Source organism: Oryzias latipes, chromosome 21 (genome assembly GCF_053564925.1).
Source record: "Oryzias latipes strain Hd-rR chromosome 21, Olatipes_Hd-rR_3.1".
NCBI lineage: Eukaryota > Metazoa > Chordata > Actinopteri > Beloniformes > Adrianichthyidae > Oryzias > Oryzias latipes.
In genome coordinates this window covers 22775164-22792556 of record NC_136257.1, presented here as the reverse complement: position 1 = coordinate 22792556, position 17393 = coordinate 22775164, and the positions used below count along the sequence as shown (strand labels likewise).

Here is a 17393-nt window from a genome sequence, read left to right as displayed (position 1 = left end):
ATGCACCAAAATAAAGGTCAATGTCTTTATAGTGCGCCAATAAAACATTAATAAGGATTATCAATTTACTGTAATTCATTTTGAGGGTCAGAATAAACAGTTTAACAGGCTGCATGTGGCCCCCGGGCTGTAGTTTGCCCACCCCTGATCTAAAAACTATAACCTCTGCATCATTATGTTCTTGCCACACCTTTAAACAAGAACAGAAATAGAAAAATTGCGCAGCATACAGAATATTAAATAAAGCATGACACAAACACAGATTGTTTTTCATTTAGAATAATTTATTAAAGCATTTTAAAATTCTGATATAAAACATTTTCAAGGTCTTTTTTCTTTTTCTTTTTCAAAACAGTCACAAATCTGAGAAATACAGTCGTCATCATTGGCAAGCTCAGAATCTGGTGTGGCCGCCGGCAGCTAACCAGAGCGCCTAAGTAAGAAAAATGGTTACGCAATGGAAGATTTATAATGTGAGGTAATTACTAAGCTATTTATGATGAAATCATATGGAGGTCATGAAGGAGATTGGCTGGCATGGTTTGATTCCTGTTTACGTTGACCTGCAGGACAGGTAGCATTTTCTGTTAAGTAACACAAATTGAGGAAGATGAGAGCTGAGAACTGCACACCCCAGATTTTTTAATACTTATAACAGTCAAAGAAGCCACAGAACGCCATGAAATTGACATTATGAATAGTTGGTTATGAAAAGCTTATAATTCTTTGAATCATGTAGATTTCTGTCCCAAAAGAAGAAGAAAACTAACAATATATTGCAGGAAGTTTCTCATGTTCATTCAGTTCTTTCACAAATAAATAGCCCACTCCCCCTTTGCCAGATTGCTAGCATAAAAAAAATTAGAAATAAACAATTTCAAATCTAATGAGATGCTTAAAATTGAAAGCACATCTGGGAACACGATTTACAGATTAATGGGGTAAAAAAAAAACATTTAGACTTTTCTGGATGGAGTTTATCACCTGTGCATCTTCAGTGATGCAACAGATGATCTCAAAATATTGTTTTGTAGTATTACTTTAAATTATTTGGAAGTTTTATGTAATGATTTATACAATATGTGTGAACATGTGGCACAATTTTAAAGCACCGCACATCTGCTTCCATATCTTCGCTAAAAACACATTAGCTTTCTAAGACGTTACGTAAGGCAAGAGGGACTCTTTTTTTTCTTATTATATTCACTAAGCCTGAGGGAATCTCCTTTTAAGAGAAATTTGTCATGATGGGCCACTGTTAGTAAAGAAAACCACTAAAATAAAGGGAATCATAGTTTTCTTAGACGCAAAATCCAGAGAATTCCTCTAGGTTGTTAGAAATGTAGGTTCTGTAGTCATGGATAAAACAGCTCTGTTAATATAATCTTTAAGATGATATCAAGATTACCATTCAAGTACTGTGAAAAGAAATACCAGTGCAACTGAAAATAGCAAGGAACAAGGTTCAAGACTGCATGAACAAAAGCAAAACTTGTGAGATGCAGATGGCCAAACATTCTTGCATCAAAAAGAACAGTTTTTAAATTGTCTTAACATTTTCTCTCTGGATGGAAATACTATTTGTTGTCACATAGTCCAAGTGTCAGAAACGGATCCAGAATTTGTTCCTTTTATCACCTGTCAACACGGGGTGTGTTGTCTGTTAGGTGCATGGTTGTGGTCTCGTCCTATAAATCACCTGATCCAGTTGGTTCCATAACTGGACACAGACTTAACACTGCAGCGCTTCTTTACAATCATGTTTATATAGGCTTTCATGATTTTTGTAATCTCAGCCACCTGCCAATATAAAGATGAAATCACATTTACATTCATCTGCTTTTATGCAATTTTGTTAGAAAATGCAAAACTTTAAAGAAGAAGAGAAATGTACCTCTGGTGTGTCGAAAAACATTTCTCTCTCATCCACTGTGATCTTGTAGGTGCAGGGCTGTGGGGCACCGAAGAAAATGATGTGTTCATATGGGAAGGTCTCCAAAGGCTTTGACTCTCCTCTTTTGTAGACAGACACGTTCTCTGCGCTTACACTCAGCCACAGATCATGGGGGAAACCTCCCTCTTTGCACTGTCACACAGAAAAAGAAAAAGAAAGTTTTAACACAGATGGATCGGGCAACTTTTCTTGGGACAAGTCTATAGCACTCGTGTTAAGGGTGCAACAGAGGGATTTTGACCAAATTTCCAATGCAAACATATGGCAAATGATAATTCATTGGGCCCTAGAATCTCATAAAGGGATAAGCAAAGAAACAAAAGCAGCATTTTTAGTTTAGATTTTCTTTAAATGGAATATTCAAGGGTTTTCTGGATATATAAGGTCTAACTTTTTTAAAGAGGTTTCATAACATACTTTCCACCACTTGAATAATCCAGTTACAGCCTGTTAGATGGTATAATGAGTTTTTCACAGACAGAGTCAGCAGTTCCAGTGTCTAGACTGAACATCTGTGAAAACAAAATCCGCCTGATGTCCCAGTACAAGAAAGCCGTACCTCAACATCAAAGAGCGTAGAGCCATATCCAGGCCATTCCTTAATGATGGTCATGTATTTGACCATGGCCTGGTGCTGGTCCAGATTAAGCAGGCGGGACCACTTTTCTGTGATGCTTGCCCTGGTGGCAGACATCTCCTCTTTCACCCACATCTCCAACATCTGCTCCTCCTCCATGCGCTGCTTCTTCATGGAGCCGGTTTTCAGTCCCCGTCGCAGAGTCCCATCCAGGAAGCTGGTTCTCCTGCGCTCCAGAGTTTGGCCTGATCCCGAAGCCCCGCCCACCTTAGTAAACTGTACAATCCGACTGCGCAGGCGACCCACAGGGTAGACGCTCTCCAGACTCCATGCAGCCCGAGTTTTGTCTCCGTACAGGAACTGCAAGCGCAGGGAAGCGAGGTGCTGGAGGGTCTCCTCCCGTCCGGGGAAGTGACCACGAATTAAACTCTCATGGGCCTGACAGAAAAGTCAGCAAATACAAAAAAAAAATAACATTTTTATTAAAAATAAAATAATGCAAAACATCCCGATAAAACACAATATGATCAGATTGACATACTTGCTCAAACATGAACGCAAACTCCACCCCTTCCTTCGGCATGCTTTCCACATCCAGGAAACAGTAGAGTTTGAAATACAGTTTCCATCTGCCGTCGTCACGAGCTTCCTCGCTGCCAGCGAGTCTGAGGAGGAAGCAATAAATCTTATACTTATGCATCTGTTCACGTCTGACATTAGAACAGTAGGATATCTTCCAAGCAATCTTAAAGAAAACTATTTCAAACACACCTTTCGAATTTAGCCAAAACATCTGCGACGAGAACTCTACTTTCCACAGCTTTGTCAAGTGTGTTTTTGTGTTCGAAGAGCGCAAACATGTTCCTGCTGTCCTCCATGGCCAGACCTCTGATCAATTTCTCCACCACCTGAACAAATATTATTTAAAATGCACAGTTATCATGTTTGATCCAGTTGCTGGGGGATAAGGTGCCTTTGCAGAGCACATCGGGCACACCTCTCCAGCGGTGGTGTGAGAGTTGATTGAGATCTTGCAGGAGCCTCCTCCATGGCAGTAGACTGTGGTGGTCATTTCCTGTCTGGTCAGCAGGGCCATGATTTCTTCTTGGGAAGGAACAAACTCCCTGGTTTTTGTCTTCTTTAAAGACTCTCCAATAAAATGGGCAAACATTTCAATTTCTGTTCCGGGGAACAGCTCCTTAATCCTGAGGAAAAGCCAAAAACAAGAGTTTTATTCGACTCTTTGTCATTTAGTTAAGGGTGGGACAGAGCACAACCCATGTGTACCTTTTCAGGTGAAATTTGAGGTAGCGAAGGATGCCTCGGCTGGGGAGGAAGGTGCAGCTCATGCAAGTCAGGAGATGCCAGTGGGCTCGGTTGGCAAGGCTGTTGGGGTGAGGGACGTGGTTGGTTTGTTTGATCAATTGACAGTAAACCTCATCCCTTAATGGTCTCAAGTCCTGGCAGGTCTGTAGGATTCCCTGGATGATCGGCACGGGGTCTGACACAGCCTCCATCTCCTGCAGTGAGTTGAAGATCTTCACAGCCTCGTCTTGCAGAGTCGTGTAGCCTTTTTCCTTTTGCACTGAAAAAGACACGGAGGGACTGAAGTTAATATCAGAGGAAAATCGTTCAGCTTCAAGAAATCCTTGATTATTTTGGTATTTGAACCAGTTTGGTTAAATATATTTAGGTCTCATCAACATGATTAAGAAAAAAAGATAACACAGAATGAAAAACACAATAAGTTGAGATAACTAAATAAAAAAAAGATTCCTGAAAAATGTAGCAACCCAAAAGCAAAGCCTCCAGTGAAGTCAGTTTGAGTTTCTATTTCAAAACCTGTTCGATTGGAGAATAAAGGCAACAAAAGGTTTTTATTGTTGCAGAAGAATATAGATTTTACTGGAACATCTAAAATCCAATAAAGTAATCTCCTGACATTGGGGCAGTAACATGATTTTGGAAAGAGAATTGTTCTAACTTCAGGAGGCAGAAACCAGGTGAAAATCTTCGAGATTACCCAGAAAACCTTTGAGAAGATGTTTGTGGGGATGAATGTTTTCTGACTTTTCAGTCCCTCCTGACTTTTAGATTTAAACCTTTCTTTCTCGAGATTCTAGGTTTAGACTTGTGAAAGTTGATCGAATCTCTCCACCAAGCCAGCTGTCCTTTTGACAAAAACGCAATGAGATCAAGAATTTGTGTTCTAAAAAAATACAACTCATTCTTTAAAGTTAATCATGACCTTATGGGAAAAAAAATGAAAAAAACTTTCAACTAGCTATCTTGGAATTTGATTTTCTCCTTATAGAAGGGCTTTGTAGTATATGAGCTGCACTGTGCCCCTGAGGAATAGCAATGTATGTCTGTTACATAAGGAGCTATGACAGTCAGACCTCAGTGATCATTCAAAAATGCAGGATAAAACTTTTACTTTTTTGACCCAGAAATAAAGGACTGTGACTGTAAAGCACTTTGGGTTTTTTAAGAGTAAAGCGCCATTTACTGTTGTAGATTAGATCTAATAACATCACACTATTGACAATTTAAGAAAATGTGCTTGAAAAAATCAAATGCAAAAGATTCATAGTTGGTTAGAGGAATAGCTCTACATAACTGCCATAGAGCGTTATGTTTATTAAAAGCATAAATACTTCATGTGGTAAAAAACAAAGTTGCAAAATAGAACAATTTTACCAAGTCCAAATTTTTTTTAAATTTTGATTTTTTACAAATCAATGTTTAAAATTGATAAAAACAAAATTAAGCATACGTTTTTCACAAACATTTTATAATCATTTGACTTTAGAGCCATTAAACAAAAACAAGTCACAATTATCTAATGAGTTTAATATTTCACACAAAAATGTTGTCCTCAAACTGTTGGTCAAGAACTCACGATGGGCACTGACGTCTCCATAAGGCAGAGGTAGAAGAGGTGAGTGCAAAGGATGCTGGGTATATCGCAGGATGGGGTTCCTCCAGTACGTCTGCTCCACAGCCTCCACATTCAAACTGCTCTCCTGCTCAGAGAAGACTGCATTTAAATGTCTTTAAATGTCTAAAGCAGCACACATTTTTCAAATGTACAGCTTTGATCAGAAAGAGGAAAGTTTATTTTCAGTTGAAAGGAAAATACAACAGAAAGATACGCATCATTACTGTAGTACATCCAGGGAAATGTACTGTGAAGAGCAAATATCTGCTCTGGAGCTGACAGAGTAACACAGCACTCAGAATTGGTACCTTATTTCACTACTGACTGTGTCCTTGCCAGAGGTTTGCTCGACTGAAAAGAATTTGGGTAACAATCAATACCCATTAGTGAATGAAAAAGAAGAATTTCTGTTTCAGCAGCTATTGCTCACCTAAAGACTGATTTATGAGTCTCAAAATGTATCATTTGAAACTTAAGCTATTAAAAAAAATTTTTTTAATATTTTTTATTCAGTATATGTTAAAATGAACTAACAACAAATATCAATAGTAGCTTGTGCTGTGTTCTCTTCATGTGCTATCACACAATATTATCCAAAATTACAAAGAAATTCTAAAAAAACAAGTCTCCAGATCAGTACTTTTATCGAACATTTATACTCACCTTCAGTTTTGTAAATGTGATAACTGACAATAAACGTGAACATTTGACATGATTTAGCACTGATTCATGAGAAGGCCAATATAGTTAAATGTAAAAAAATATAAAAATTAGCAGATGAACACATCAGACAGTGCCTTTACTCGTATTCTAGGGCTATTCATGTAGGGATATAGTTTTGAGTTACTTTTTTGGGCAATACAATATTTTTGGCTAAGAGTGGTTTCATTTGAACCCTACTGACAGTATTTGCCTGAGTTATTTTTTTTTTTTTTTTGCTGAATTAAAGTAACCCCCATTTTAATCTTGGAGTTGGGTTAAAAACAACCAAATTGGGGTTATTTTTAACTATAGAGTTTTTAGTGTGTTGATCATCAGATTTGACTGTCTGAAGAGACTTTGAGAGCTATTTGTGTGAAAATCCGACATGATTCTGCCCCTCAGTTCTCATGTTTTCTTAAACTTCTCGTTTTTAAATTCTCAAAACATGCAAATGATCTGCTTTTTATTACATATGAACTTTCGGATCCAGCCGTTGTGGGACCGCAAGTTCCCCCTAGAAATAACAACTGTGGTTTTTATAGCTGCCTTTGTTCAGAAAATGTATGCATTTGAAAAAATGCAATAAACTTAATGTGGCTTGATGTTTTTGGATAAGCACGATAGAATTACACTCATTCACAACAAAAGCTCAAAGTGAAATACCTTGATGTCTCTGATGAGTTGCTGTGTTGGTGTTTCAATGGGAACTTTACTGTCTATGGCTCCTTGTATGGCGTTGGCCCACCGCATGGCTTCATTCAGCATTTTGGTGTACAGTCGGTAGGAGTGCTTTCTCCCGTGAACAACTATGTTCCAGTAACCTTCATTTGAAAAAAAATTATACAGAGTTTTTTTTCCCCCAACTTGACAGTCAGTGATGGCAAAAGAGTATCATATTAAAACAAACCAGTGTCTTTGAAGACTTTCTCATCAGGTTGCACCACAGAGCAGAGGCTGTTGAGGACCAGTGTTCCCAGTTTGGTTGCGTTCCGCTCTGACGACTTGTAATAGTCGAGTGAGTTGGTGGTGAGGACAAACCAGCGCTTCTTCAGCTTCAGAGAAGTGCTCTTGGCTCTGGATTTCATCTCTTTATGCAACCAGCCTAAGTTCAGAGGAAATGGTTGATACATTCATTTGTGTTTTAATTGAGACAAAAATAATCTTTAAAAAAATGAAATAGAAGTAAAAAAAAAAAAAAAAACTGCAGGGTGGGTTAACTTACCTCTAACTAGAAACTCCTGTCCGTCAACCCTGGTGTCTCCTTTGGATTTCTGCAGCAAGCCAATCCAGTGGTGCATCTCTTCCGGAGTGTCCGTGTTACAGTGGATCACTCTGTTGGCTGTGATGATCACGAACGAGTTTGGTCTGAAAGCAAAAACAACAGCTAATGTTTTTTTCTCCCGTCCTTGCTGCACTTTGAACAGATGGTGACCCGTTTCAGCCGACACTCCTCACCTGTCTGGGTTGTCCGACGCACAAACAGAATCAATCAAACCCACATCCAGCGTTCCCTGCACACAGAAAAACAGAAGCTGTGAAAGGGACTTCTCTGCCTCCTCCACTGCACAGTATCCCCTTCTGTGTTCAACAACTAGAAATGATTTCTGCTGATGAACATAACAAGAGGTTCTGGGGCAAAGAGACGAAAGGTCTGTACAGCCAAGTTGGGCTGTGTTCACCATGCTTAAGCTTAAAATTACTTTAATCCCTTTACAATCCCAAAGCATTCTACTTCAGCTAAATCAGTGACTTGTCTGTTTCTATACTGCAGGAAAATGGAGCTGAGGCTGGAGTCAAGGCGGCAGTGAGGTAGAACTGCACTAACCACTGCATTCTTTGGGTTGGCCTGTTCGTGGTGCATCTCCATGAGCTGCTCTGGGCTGGCGCTATGGACCCGACTCAGCACATTGAACCAACCGCTGAAAGGGTCAGAGGGAGTTCAGAAAGTACAAGTCAGCAAAAAAGAATCACATCATATCCTTCCACAAGCAACCACAAGGGGGCAGCTGATCTCTTGTTTTTTACAGATAGGCAAACCAATGATCAACCAGTGTGCTTGCATTTTCAAATATACCGGTAGGTATGTTAGAAATAAACATAAAAATAAGATAAATAAAAAATCTGCTAATAATAACATAAAATATAAAAAAGGATAATTGAAAGAATTGATAGAATATAATAAAGTACCTGGCATCCTCGGGGGACTCTGCATAGATGTGGTACGTTCTCTCCTCAGTTACAATATTCAGTGCATTTTCTTTCTCATGATTGTCAACTATCTCCCTGTGTGAAGACCAAAAACACATCTATCATCAGTGGACTATATTATTTCATGTTCTTCTTAGAAAAAGAAAAAGCTCAATTTTGGTCTTACTTGGCTGCACAGATATCAATGGTTCCTTTAAGCTTCTCTTCGCTGTCGTTCTCAAAGTACATCAGTCTAGACTCGCGCAAAACAAACCAACGCATCTTCCAGTTCCGCCGCGACAAAGTGGACATCCCTCCTCCTTTCTTGTAAAGCCAGCCAGATTTAAGGGAGTCCTGTTTTGCACGAAACCACATGAAGGTTTCGTCTTTGAGCACACACCAGCGACGACGCCACGGGATCATCAGACCACCTGAAGGAGTTAAAAACTGCGACTTAGGCAATGCACATTTAAGTGGTCATGTGGACGAGTGATAGGCAGTGATTTGGTGCAGCAGCTCACTCTTCATGTAGAGGTAGCCATGGAAGTATGGAGGCCCACTGCCATTCAGCAAATGCACTCTCCCATTTGAAACCTCTTCGTCCGTGTCCACGTAACCATCATTGTCCTCGTCACTGTCAATAAACTGAAAACGAACGCGGCAGCATTCTGCAGGTCATTAACAGGTCACCTTCTATGTAAACAACCCATACGCTTAAGCAAAAACAGCTGCATTCATTTGCTGCTTCACAGCCCCAAATTCAGCATGACCTCATCCCTAAATGCACCCACCCACACACACACGTGAGCATCCCATCTTTCTTTCCCACTGACATTTTTGCTGATCTGACGACGTTAGGACTGAGCCCAGTGCTCGACTTACAGTATCTGCTTTCAGATGTTCATCCAACTGGGCCAAAACAAACTATTTTAACAGTGATTCATTGTTTTTATGATGTGGGTTGAGCCTCGAAATGATGCAAATTGAAACTGACAGTCTTGAGGCTGTGCGTTTAAGGGCACAAAAACACTAAAGAGGTAATTTGTTGCAAAAAAGAAAAAGCATGATTTGCAAAAGTTTCCCCTTCATTTATCTACAAACAAACTTAATTCTTGATTTGCTGGCTTCTCTACTGCTAGACCTTGGATATTGTTCCAAACCACGTAAACCATGTTGCACAACTCAGAAACGCTTTCTCACCGAGTCTGAGCTGCCTCTGAAGGAATCCAGGCTGTTTTGGGTGCAGGAAGATTTTCTCAGGACCTCCTCATCTGTTATATGACCATCATTAGTGCTAGCGCCTGAGCTCCCATGAGCATCCTCAAACTCCTCCTGGTCATAGTCGGACTCTGCGTCTGGCACGTTCATGTTGGACTGCTCCTCCTTTGCTGGTTCAATCACTGATGCTCTGCTGGCCCTCTGGAGTGGCGGCTCATCTCCGTAGGTTTTCACAGTAAGAGGAAGGGTTTGGGAGTCTTTTAGGACAGGAGAATAAATGAGTCTGTTTGAGTTAACTTGGGTGACCTTTGCCGGTCCAGGACCAGCAACTGAAGATGGTGAGACCACTAGCCCCACTGCAAAGGCAGGTGGAGGAGGAGGAATACTATGAAATACAGCCTTATCAAGCGGAACCATGGCTGGGGTGGGAAAGTCTGGTAAAGGAATGCACTCATCCTCAGCGTGGAAACCCTCGTCCACCTCCTCCTCAGCCAGAGGAGCTGTTGATTCAGTGGGGTCGTGGAGGTTTTCTTCGCTCGAGAGCGATGGTTCTAAACCGCCAAAATCCAGCAGGTCCAGGAACTCAGTTGCCACGCGAGAGGCCTCCTTCTCCAGCCTGTAGATCTCAGCATCTCTCATCTGGCGGAGCTCCTCACGAGAGACATCCCCAAGGAGGGACACACCATCTTCCTGCTGCTTCTGCAGTCGCTCGATCTCCCTCTCGAGCCGCAGAATCTCCTCCATCTGACGCGTCTCTTCATCAGATGTATGGTTGGTTGACAGAGTCTGGGACAGCTCCTTCTGTTGACCAAATGAGCAAAAAAGAAAGTCAAAAAAAAACGTAAGAGCTCTCCACTTTTGTTAGTTGTGACCCATTTTTAATGTGAGCCCCAGAAGCAGAAGTGGAGTTACCTTTTGACAGGCGCCGTTCACCAAGGAGGTCCTAAACACAAAAAAGTGACGCATTAGTCACAAAAGAAACAAAAAGGCTGCAAGATATTCCAGAAGCAGTTCAGTACCGGGTTTTATCTCCTCTAGCTGCCGATTTCTGTTCCTCCTCTTTTTCCTTTAGCAGCCTCTGTTCCACCTTCTTCGTCCGCTGCTCCTCTTCCATCCGCCTCTGCTCCTCAGCCAACAACCTTTGTTTTTCCTCTTCCTCTTCCCTTTTTCTCATCTCCTCCTCCTCCTGTTGTTTCCTCTCCTCCATCCTCCTCCTTTCCTCCTCTACTCTCCTTCTTTCCTCTTCCTCTTCTTTTCTCCTCCTCTCCTCCTCGAGCTTTTGCTTTTCCTCCTTGAGCTGACAACAGAGGGAACGGGCGAGCTGACCCCTGCGATGCTTCTGCAGGATGACGGTGGCCAAGCGGAGGCGCAGGAACATGCGCCTCCAGAAGTGAGCGCGGTAGTTCTTCTGGATGGTGACGACGCTGGACAAAACCCTCTTGTACTGTTTCCTGACGACGAGAACCGTAAATATTTCTTACGGGAACCTTCTTCAGCAACACAAACATATTTGGTGAGTTATATATGGGCTCCAAATGTGCTGTTATTGTAAACATCAGTTTAAGGAAAGAAAAAAGAAAGCCTGTAGATCAGGAATAGTGCGATGTTTAGAGTCTGATGAGCTTGAGTTGTTCCATTGTGGTGGTGTGGGCTGCTGTGTTTAGCCCTGTGACTAAGCTTCAACACCCACACATGCACTAAAACATACACAGGGACCACACAAACGGCTGACATTCAACTTGGCCTATAGTCTTCCCAAAATCTTTGCAGAAGCCTTAAAATGTCAGACAGAGGACACAGATGCAAGTTATGATGCCAAAATAATCACACGTGTCTCTAAGAAACTTCACAATACTCTGCTTTCAGCAAAGCTCAGGAAACCGATAACCTAAACTTTGCCATCCAGCCTATTAAAATCCCCCTGTGCAGCTTTTTACAGAACCTTTATGGACCCATGAGTACGGCAGCATGCAGGTGGAGAACAGTTGAACAAAATACGCGTGCAGATGTTTAAACTTCCATATGATAAATGTGCAATATGAGAGCCAGAGCGGAGATACAGAAAATAAAACTTGCTCAGCTTGAAAAGACCATTTGACGAAAATCGACTGAAAGTCCTGCTGATCATTTCGCAACAAAAAAGTCTTTTTGTGCTCAAGGATCTTTTTATGAGCAGAGTGACATAAATTATTGCAGACCGCACTGCGTCTAACTGAGACTTTTTTTTCCTCTCTCAAAGAATCCCTGTATGAAGTTTTTTGTGTCAAAAATAAAGTGACCAAGCAGTATCTATCAGGTTTAAAGTAAAAGTTATCCTAGAAAGTTGACTCAAACCTGTTTCTCATTTTCCCGACAAAAAGAAAGTATTCTGGATAAAATATCAAAGGAAACCAGTTTTATTTCTCTTACTTGAGTCAGAGCTATGATTCATCAAATCCCAAGATTTTCAGTGGAACCAAACTTCCCAGTTTCTGAGTGACAGCTCTCCGGACTACAATAAGGAGGCTCTGGAGCTGAACAACGCTTGGCTGCACAGAATGTAATGACAAACCCCTGCACAACTCAAAGAGATCTAAGCCCACATAACAGACACGCACATGCAGACAAAAAAAAAAATGTGCAAAGGCATGTGCAAATCCACCTAATCCCACCACCACCTCAAAGTACACACGGAACACCGCTAAAACAAAACAAATACTGACAACTGTCCCTGCCACTCAATGCCCCCCCTCACACACACACACACACACACACACACACACACTCACCTTGCCACATAGCTGAGGATGTGGGCACGGATGACCATGCCAGCCCTGCGCCGCACCTCTTCCCTCTCTTTCTCCAGCCTTTGCTCCAGGGCCTCCTTCAGGAACACCTGCTGGACGAAGAGCGCCACAGCCGAAAGGACAGAGACACACAGAGAGGGAGGATGGGGGTAACGGGGGGGGGGGACAAACAGGATGGGTTAGTTCCTCCTCTTGGTAAAGCTGTAAAAGAGGGCCCACAGAGATGTGAAGGGCCCCTGTTGTCTGTTGCCAGCACTCTACCCACTGCAGAGGAAGTCGTGGTGCAGCTGAGGCTAGCAGGCAAGCTGACTGCAGAAGCAAACAGAGGGGAAGAGTGAGACTGCAGTGCTGCTGCTGCAGAGCCTCATCATGATCGGACGTCCTTCCTGAGCCCTTTGCCTTCTGCTGCTGCTGCTACTGCTCTGCTGGTAGCTCTTCAGACTGACTGACATGCACAGACAGAAAGGCACACAGGCAAAGGGGAGGGGTGAGGTATGAAGGGATGAAGGGGAGGGATTGTGGCTGATGTCCAAACAGAAAGCCACACCTCTACTTGCTCTTACAAGGAACGAAAAAGAGTTTGGGTTAACCCTTCCCTCACTCCTGGAGTCTAGTTTTTGCTGCTGTTAACGATTTAACTGCCTATTGCTTCCTCTAGACTCAATACGGAGGCAAATCAACTTCCATAACCAGATTTTACTTGTATTAGTGACCAGATTGGATTTTTTTTGTCTAAAATATTCTAGTCAAACCAGGGGGATGAACAGCTCCCAAGAGGGGAAAACTGTTAAAAGGTCAAGCATTTGTGTTTGTGTCCCAGATGTTCCACTAATCAAAGGGTCCCACAGCTGCAGCTCTGCCCACCTCCATAAAGTCTGCGAGAGGAGGAAGCTTCCTCTCAGTCCACATCCTTCCCTCGTCTGTATAACAAATGCAAACACACACGTACAGTCCACGACACAGCGCCCAACTCCTGGATTCTGGGCACACACACTTCCTCTGCACACAATCAGCGCGTATATAATTACACACAGATTGTTTCACCATAGGAAATATAGCCCCTTTCTGAGCCTGGCCCCCATTCCCACAACCCACACTAGACTTTCCACAACCCAGAAATAATGTGCTGCCATCAGAAACCCAAGCTGGTGTACAGAACTGCACACGCTTTGCCCTCGGTATTTGTTGCTGGGTTAGAAAAATCAGCCTCCTCCTGCCTTTTCAGGGAATGCACACAGTCAGCCAGAGGTCAAAGTGCTGATTGTGAAGCCCTCTCGTACCCACTGCAGATAACTACAACATGTGTGAGAAGTTTAATATACATCGGCATCTGCACATTAGTGGTTAGGCATTAAAGCAGAACCATTTCTAAGGCTCACATCAAACGGACGTTTCTGCCTGGCATGTGCGCTGCTGAAATGGTTGTCAGTGTGCCAGCCAAATGGACCATTGCAACAAAACCTGTCCAAAAGAGAAACATCAAATCTGAAAAGTCTCAGCCATGCAGGAACCACAAATGAGAGCAGGAAGGAACTAGAGGTCAAATGTGGATTGAGCTGATTTCCAAAGACATCCATAAAACCGATTTTATTTATGTCTCCTCCTCTGGGCTTAGCGGTTAATGTAATAAAATAAAAAAGCATGTTTATTTGCTAAGACAGAACCTGACATTAAATAATTTGATTTGGCAAAACTGAGAATCTTTTGTAATGAAGAGCCAGAAGACCTCTCCCCTAATCTGGACAAGTACAGTTTAGTTTCTACAACAGTTACTGGAAGTGCAGTTTGTTGAATGAACCTCTCAGTAATACTGTTGTCTTTTCAGGCTAAGGGAGACTGTTTCAGGATGTCTGTAACTCCTCTGTGCAGTTACAGTAACAACTCCATAATTTAAAATGGCATAGATGGAAACAGGAAACCAGTCTAGTCTTTGGGATTTGAGTCATAGCAGATTAACTGGTAAAAAAAATCCTAATTTTAGTTTACACACATTTTTTTAATTAACCACTACATCTTGTGCAAATGAGTATTTTGACAAATTTAAGACAAGTACTTTTCTACTTACAGGTTGTCTTCCGTATTTTTGTGTCTGCCAAGCATTTGTCTCATCCTCTCTAACTACTTATGCTTTCCTGTCAAAGTGTGGGATGATCACTTGTAATGGGACTTTCCAAAAAAGTCACTAAAATAATGAACTTTTATTCCCAAAAATTCAGTTTCTATTTCTTGGTTGAAAAGGGGATTACATGAAAAGTCAAGTTAGAAGATCAGGCTGGGCTCAGGCACAGTTTAGGGCCACTAATATTACTCAGGTTATGAATGCCACTGCATGTCATTGAAAGTGACAAAAACAAGCCTGGGCATGTGCATGCTGAAGTGTGTCTGTGTGCGTGTGCGTGTCTGTGTGTGCATGCTGAACCTTTGTTTTTCCCAGCTTCCATTCTTTCTTGTCTTTATCGAGAAGGATGAGGATCTCTGAGCAGCGCTGCTTCTCATCGTCTGATCCGCTCTTACTTTCTAGAAGGATCTTGTACCTGTGGAAATATCAATAAACATTCAAAGCTTTGTATTTCACTATATAATAATTAACCAGTCTTTGCCATACATATTTGTTAATTATAGCTGATGTGTCTAAGTTAAAATCATGATTTTCTTTCAAAAAAGTTATTCTCAATTTTTTATTTTGTTGTAAATTTTGTTTACATTTGGTAGAGAATGTCAAATGCATTATTCACAAATAAGAAACAAGTCTGAAATAAACAAACTGTGGCAAAATTTTTAAAAAAATCAACTTCATTGAAATTGTGGATCTGAATAGTTTTAGATAATGTTGGTCTTCCAGTTCTTTTTATGTTCACCTTTTATTTTGAAAGGCTAATTTTACGACGAGATAATAATTACTCTTAAGCAAACTTTTTTATTTATTTTTGTCAAACCAAAAGCACACAAATAACAGTCATGTAACAACGAGTCAGTGATGTGATCAGACTTGTTTAAAAGGATTTCAAATTCAAGTCACAGACAAGGAGCTTCAAATTGTCACCATCCAAGAATGGAGCCTTTTTTGAAACAGAAAGCTAACACAGATTTTTTAATACTGATTTTCTGACCTGCAGTAAAAATCCTTAAAGGTTCTGCGTACTGGGAATCCAGCTTTGCGAATCTTCACAGTTTCCAGCATCCCGGAATATTTCAGCTGATTCAGGACAATATCGGGGTCAAACTGATTGGCCTTCTGTTTATGACAAAAAAAACAGCAACATCAAAGCGTTTCTTTATTCATCCATATACATTTTTTAAAATTTGTTTTAAAGGTGCTTCAGTGTTAAAGACCCACTCCAATGAAAATTGTATTTTTGGTGTTTTTAACATGTTCTTGTGGCAATTCTTTGACTATGGAGGAAATATATAAAGAAAATTAACTTCAAAATGACATTTCTGAGTATTTTTATTTTCAAATTGTTGTGAATCAGGAGCAGACGAAAAAAATGCCATTTGAAATTGAGCATATTTGTGATGTAGGAACTGCAATGGGTGGTGCCTCAAGCTCCCTGCTGCACTTCATTCTGATGCATTGTCTTGTAGACAAATAGATCCACGTCTTTGTTTTCCTCATCTGGCTCAAAACTGTGCGGCTGGATAGCTCACTCACCATTTTTGTTGCACTAATTAATATGAATTTGGGTTTGTGTGGGGCTGTAAACTAGCGGGAGATTTTGTAAACATTTTGTGTAAACATTGAAAACAAATGTTTGTTGGAAAGTGGGGGCGGGCTTACAATTCCACTCACAACTCAGAGGTGAATTGCTGATGAACTACTGCCACTTTTCATAAGCGATGTCCCAGCAAACTTTTTTTTTTTTAGATTTTGGCTAAATTGACGTAATCAGAATTAACAGGGAGCACTTTTAAAGTAGATCAAAGGATGATCAGAGTGGGACTTTAACGTGTTGCAAGCAAATCACATCAACTTGTTTCACTTCTAACTTAAACTTAAACTTAAGTAAAATTTTCAATGGTGAGCTCTGTCAGGTTACTAGAACAAAAGGAAAAACCATTAGAAAAAAACCTAAAGTGACTGAAAGTCCGTAACTCGCCTTCATTCCCGGAATATTCTTCTATATTGTTCAGGGCTTAGTGTTACTGATAATCCCGAGGGCCTGCTTATCAGAGAAGATCTGTGAGGTCAGCCGCCTCACCAGACAGGCTGCACGATCACTCATGTCAACAGAGGGGGTACAGAGCTAAAAAAGTCCCGCACAGGCATTTCTCAGTGCGTCAGTCTAATTACAAGCTAATGCTACTATGCACGGAAACTTTCACAACTGCATGTGCTCATGTTCACGATTAAAATATGCATGCATGAAGGTAGAGACTCCTGAGCACTGAACTCTGCTCTTTAGCAGGGGATTTAGGCAGCTGAAAGGGGAATAATGAGTCTACTGGTTTGAGGGGAAAACAAGCTGACCCCTCCCTCTGTGATATTCGTTCCCTGAAAGGTAAGTGGATGCAAATCCCACAAACACACTATCTGTGTGTCAGTCTGTGTGTGTATTTGCATGCATGTCGTGCTGCAGGATTAACAAATGCATGGCTTGTTCCATTTAGATCCACTGGAACCAGGTGAGACTATGTGAGAGAAAAGGACAGATGAGATTGAAAAAAGAAAGACAAATACATGAAACATAAGAAAAAAATAAAAATAAATATATAATAAGAAAAAAGGTGTAGAAAGATTTAAGGGGGAGGAGCAGCCAGGAAAAGACAGTTATCACACAGTGTACAATGTAAACAAAGAGAACAGAGAACAGTTCTTCTGGATTACACTGCAAAAAGAAAGCAACGAAGAAGCAGCTGTAAGATCCAGAATATTTTAAAGTATGAGCTAAAGAGCACTGACATTATTAAGACCCTGCTTGAGCAGCTGAACATCATCCAGCTGGAAAATCCAGCAACGACCTCTGACCCCTGCTAAAGAAGTCGAAGTGATAGGAATGCAGCACTTTACCAATAGTGCTTTAGCATCAA

The 17393-nt window shown here is 41.1% G+C and overlaps 1 protein-coding gene across 2 annotated transcripts in view; it reads right to left on the bottom strand.

The window, feature by feature from the left end:
• Nucleotides 1-263: 263 nt before the first annotated feature.
• Nucleotides 264-17393, bottom strand: part of myo10l3 (myosin X, like 3) — a 56227-nt gene continuing 39097 nt past the window's right edge. The window contains exons 13-34 of one of the 2 annotated variants that reach the window (XM_078939957.1): nt 15476-15600; nt 14785-14899; nt 12348-12457; nt 10599-11030; nt 10492-10522; nt 9562-10380; nt 8883-9006; nt 8549-8792; nt 8362-8457; nt 8000-8093; nt 7630-7685; nt 7397-7539; nt 7082-7276; nt 6838-6995; nt 5434-5557; nt 3819-4116; nt 3529-3736; nt 3303-3439; nt 3073-3196; nt 2514-2969; nt 1895-2086; nt 264-1800 (exon numbers count right to left, since the gene is read on the bottom strand). In XM_078939957.1, coding sequence (XP_078796083.1) covers nt 1696-1800; nt 1895-2086; nt 2514-2969; nt 3073-3196; nt 3303-3439; nt 3529-3736; nt 3819-4116; nt 5434-5557; nt 6838-6995; nt 7082-7276; nt 7397-7539; nt 7630-7685; nt 8000-8093; nt 8362-8457; nt 8549-8792; nt 8883-9006; nt 9562-10380; nt 10492-10522; nt 10599-11030; nt 12348-12457; nt 14785-14899; nt 15476-15600 — 4386 coding nt within the window. In that variant the 3' untranslated portion in view covers nt 264-1695. The remainder of the gene's footprint in view (nt 1801-1894; nt 2087-2513; nt 2970-3072; nt 3197-3302; nt 3440-3528; nt 3737-3818; nt 4117-5433; nt 5558-6837; nt 6996-7081; nt 7277-7396; nt 7540-7629; nt 7686-7999; nt 8094-8361; nt 8458-8548; nt 8793-8882; nt 9007-9561; nt 10381-10491; nt 10523-10598; nt 11031-12347; nt 12458-14784; nt 14900-15475; nt 15601-17393) is intronic. The other variant, XM_023950642.2, reaches the window with a different exon arrangement.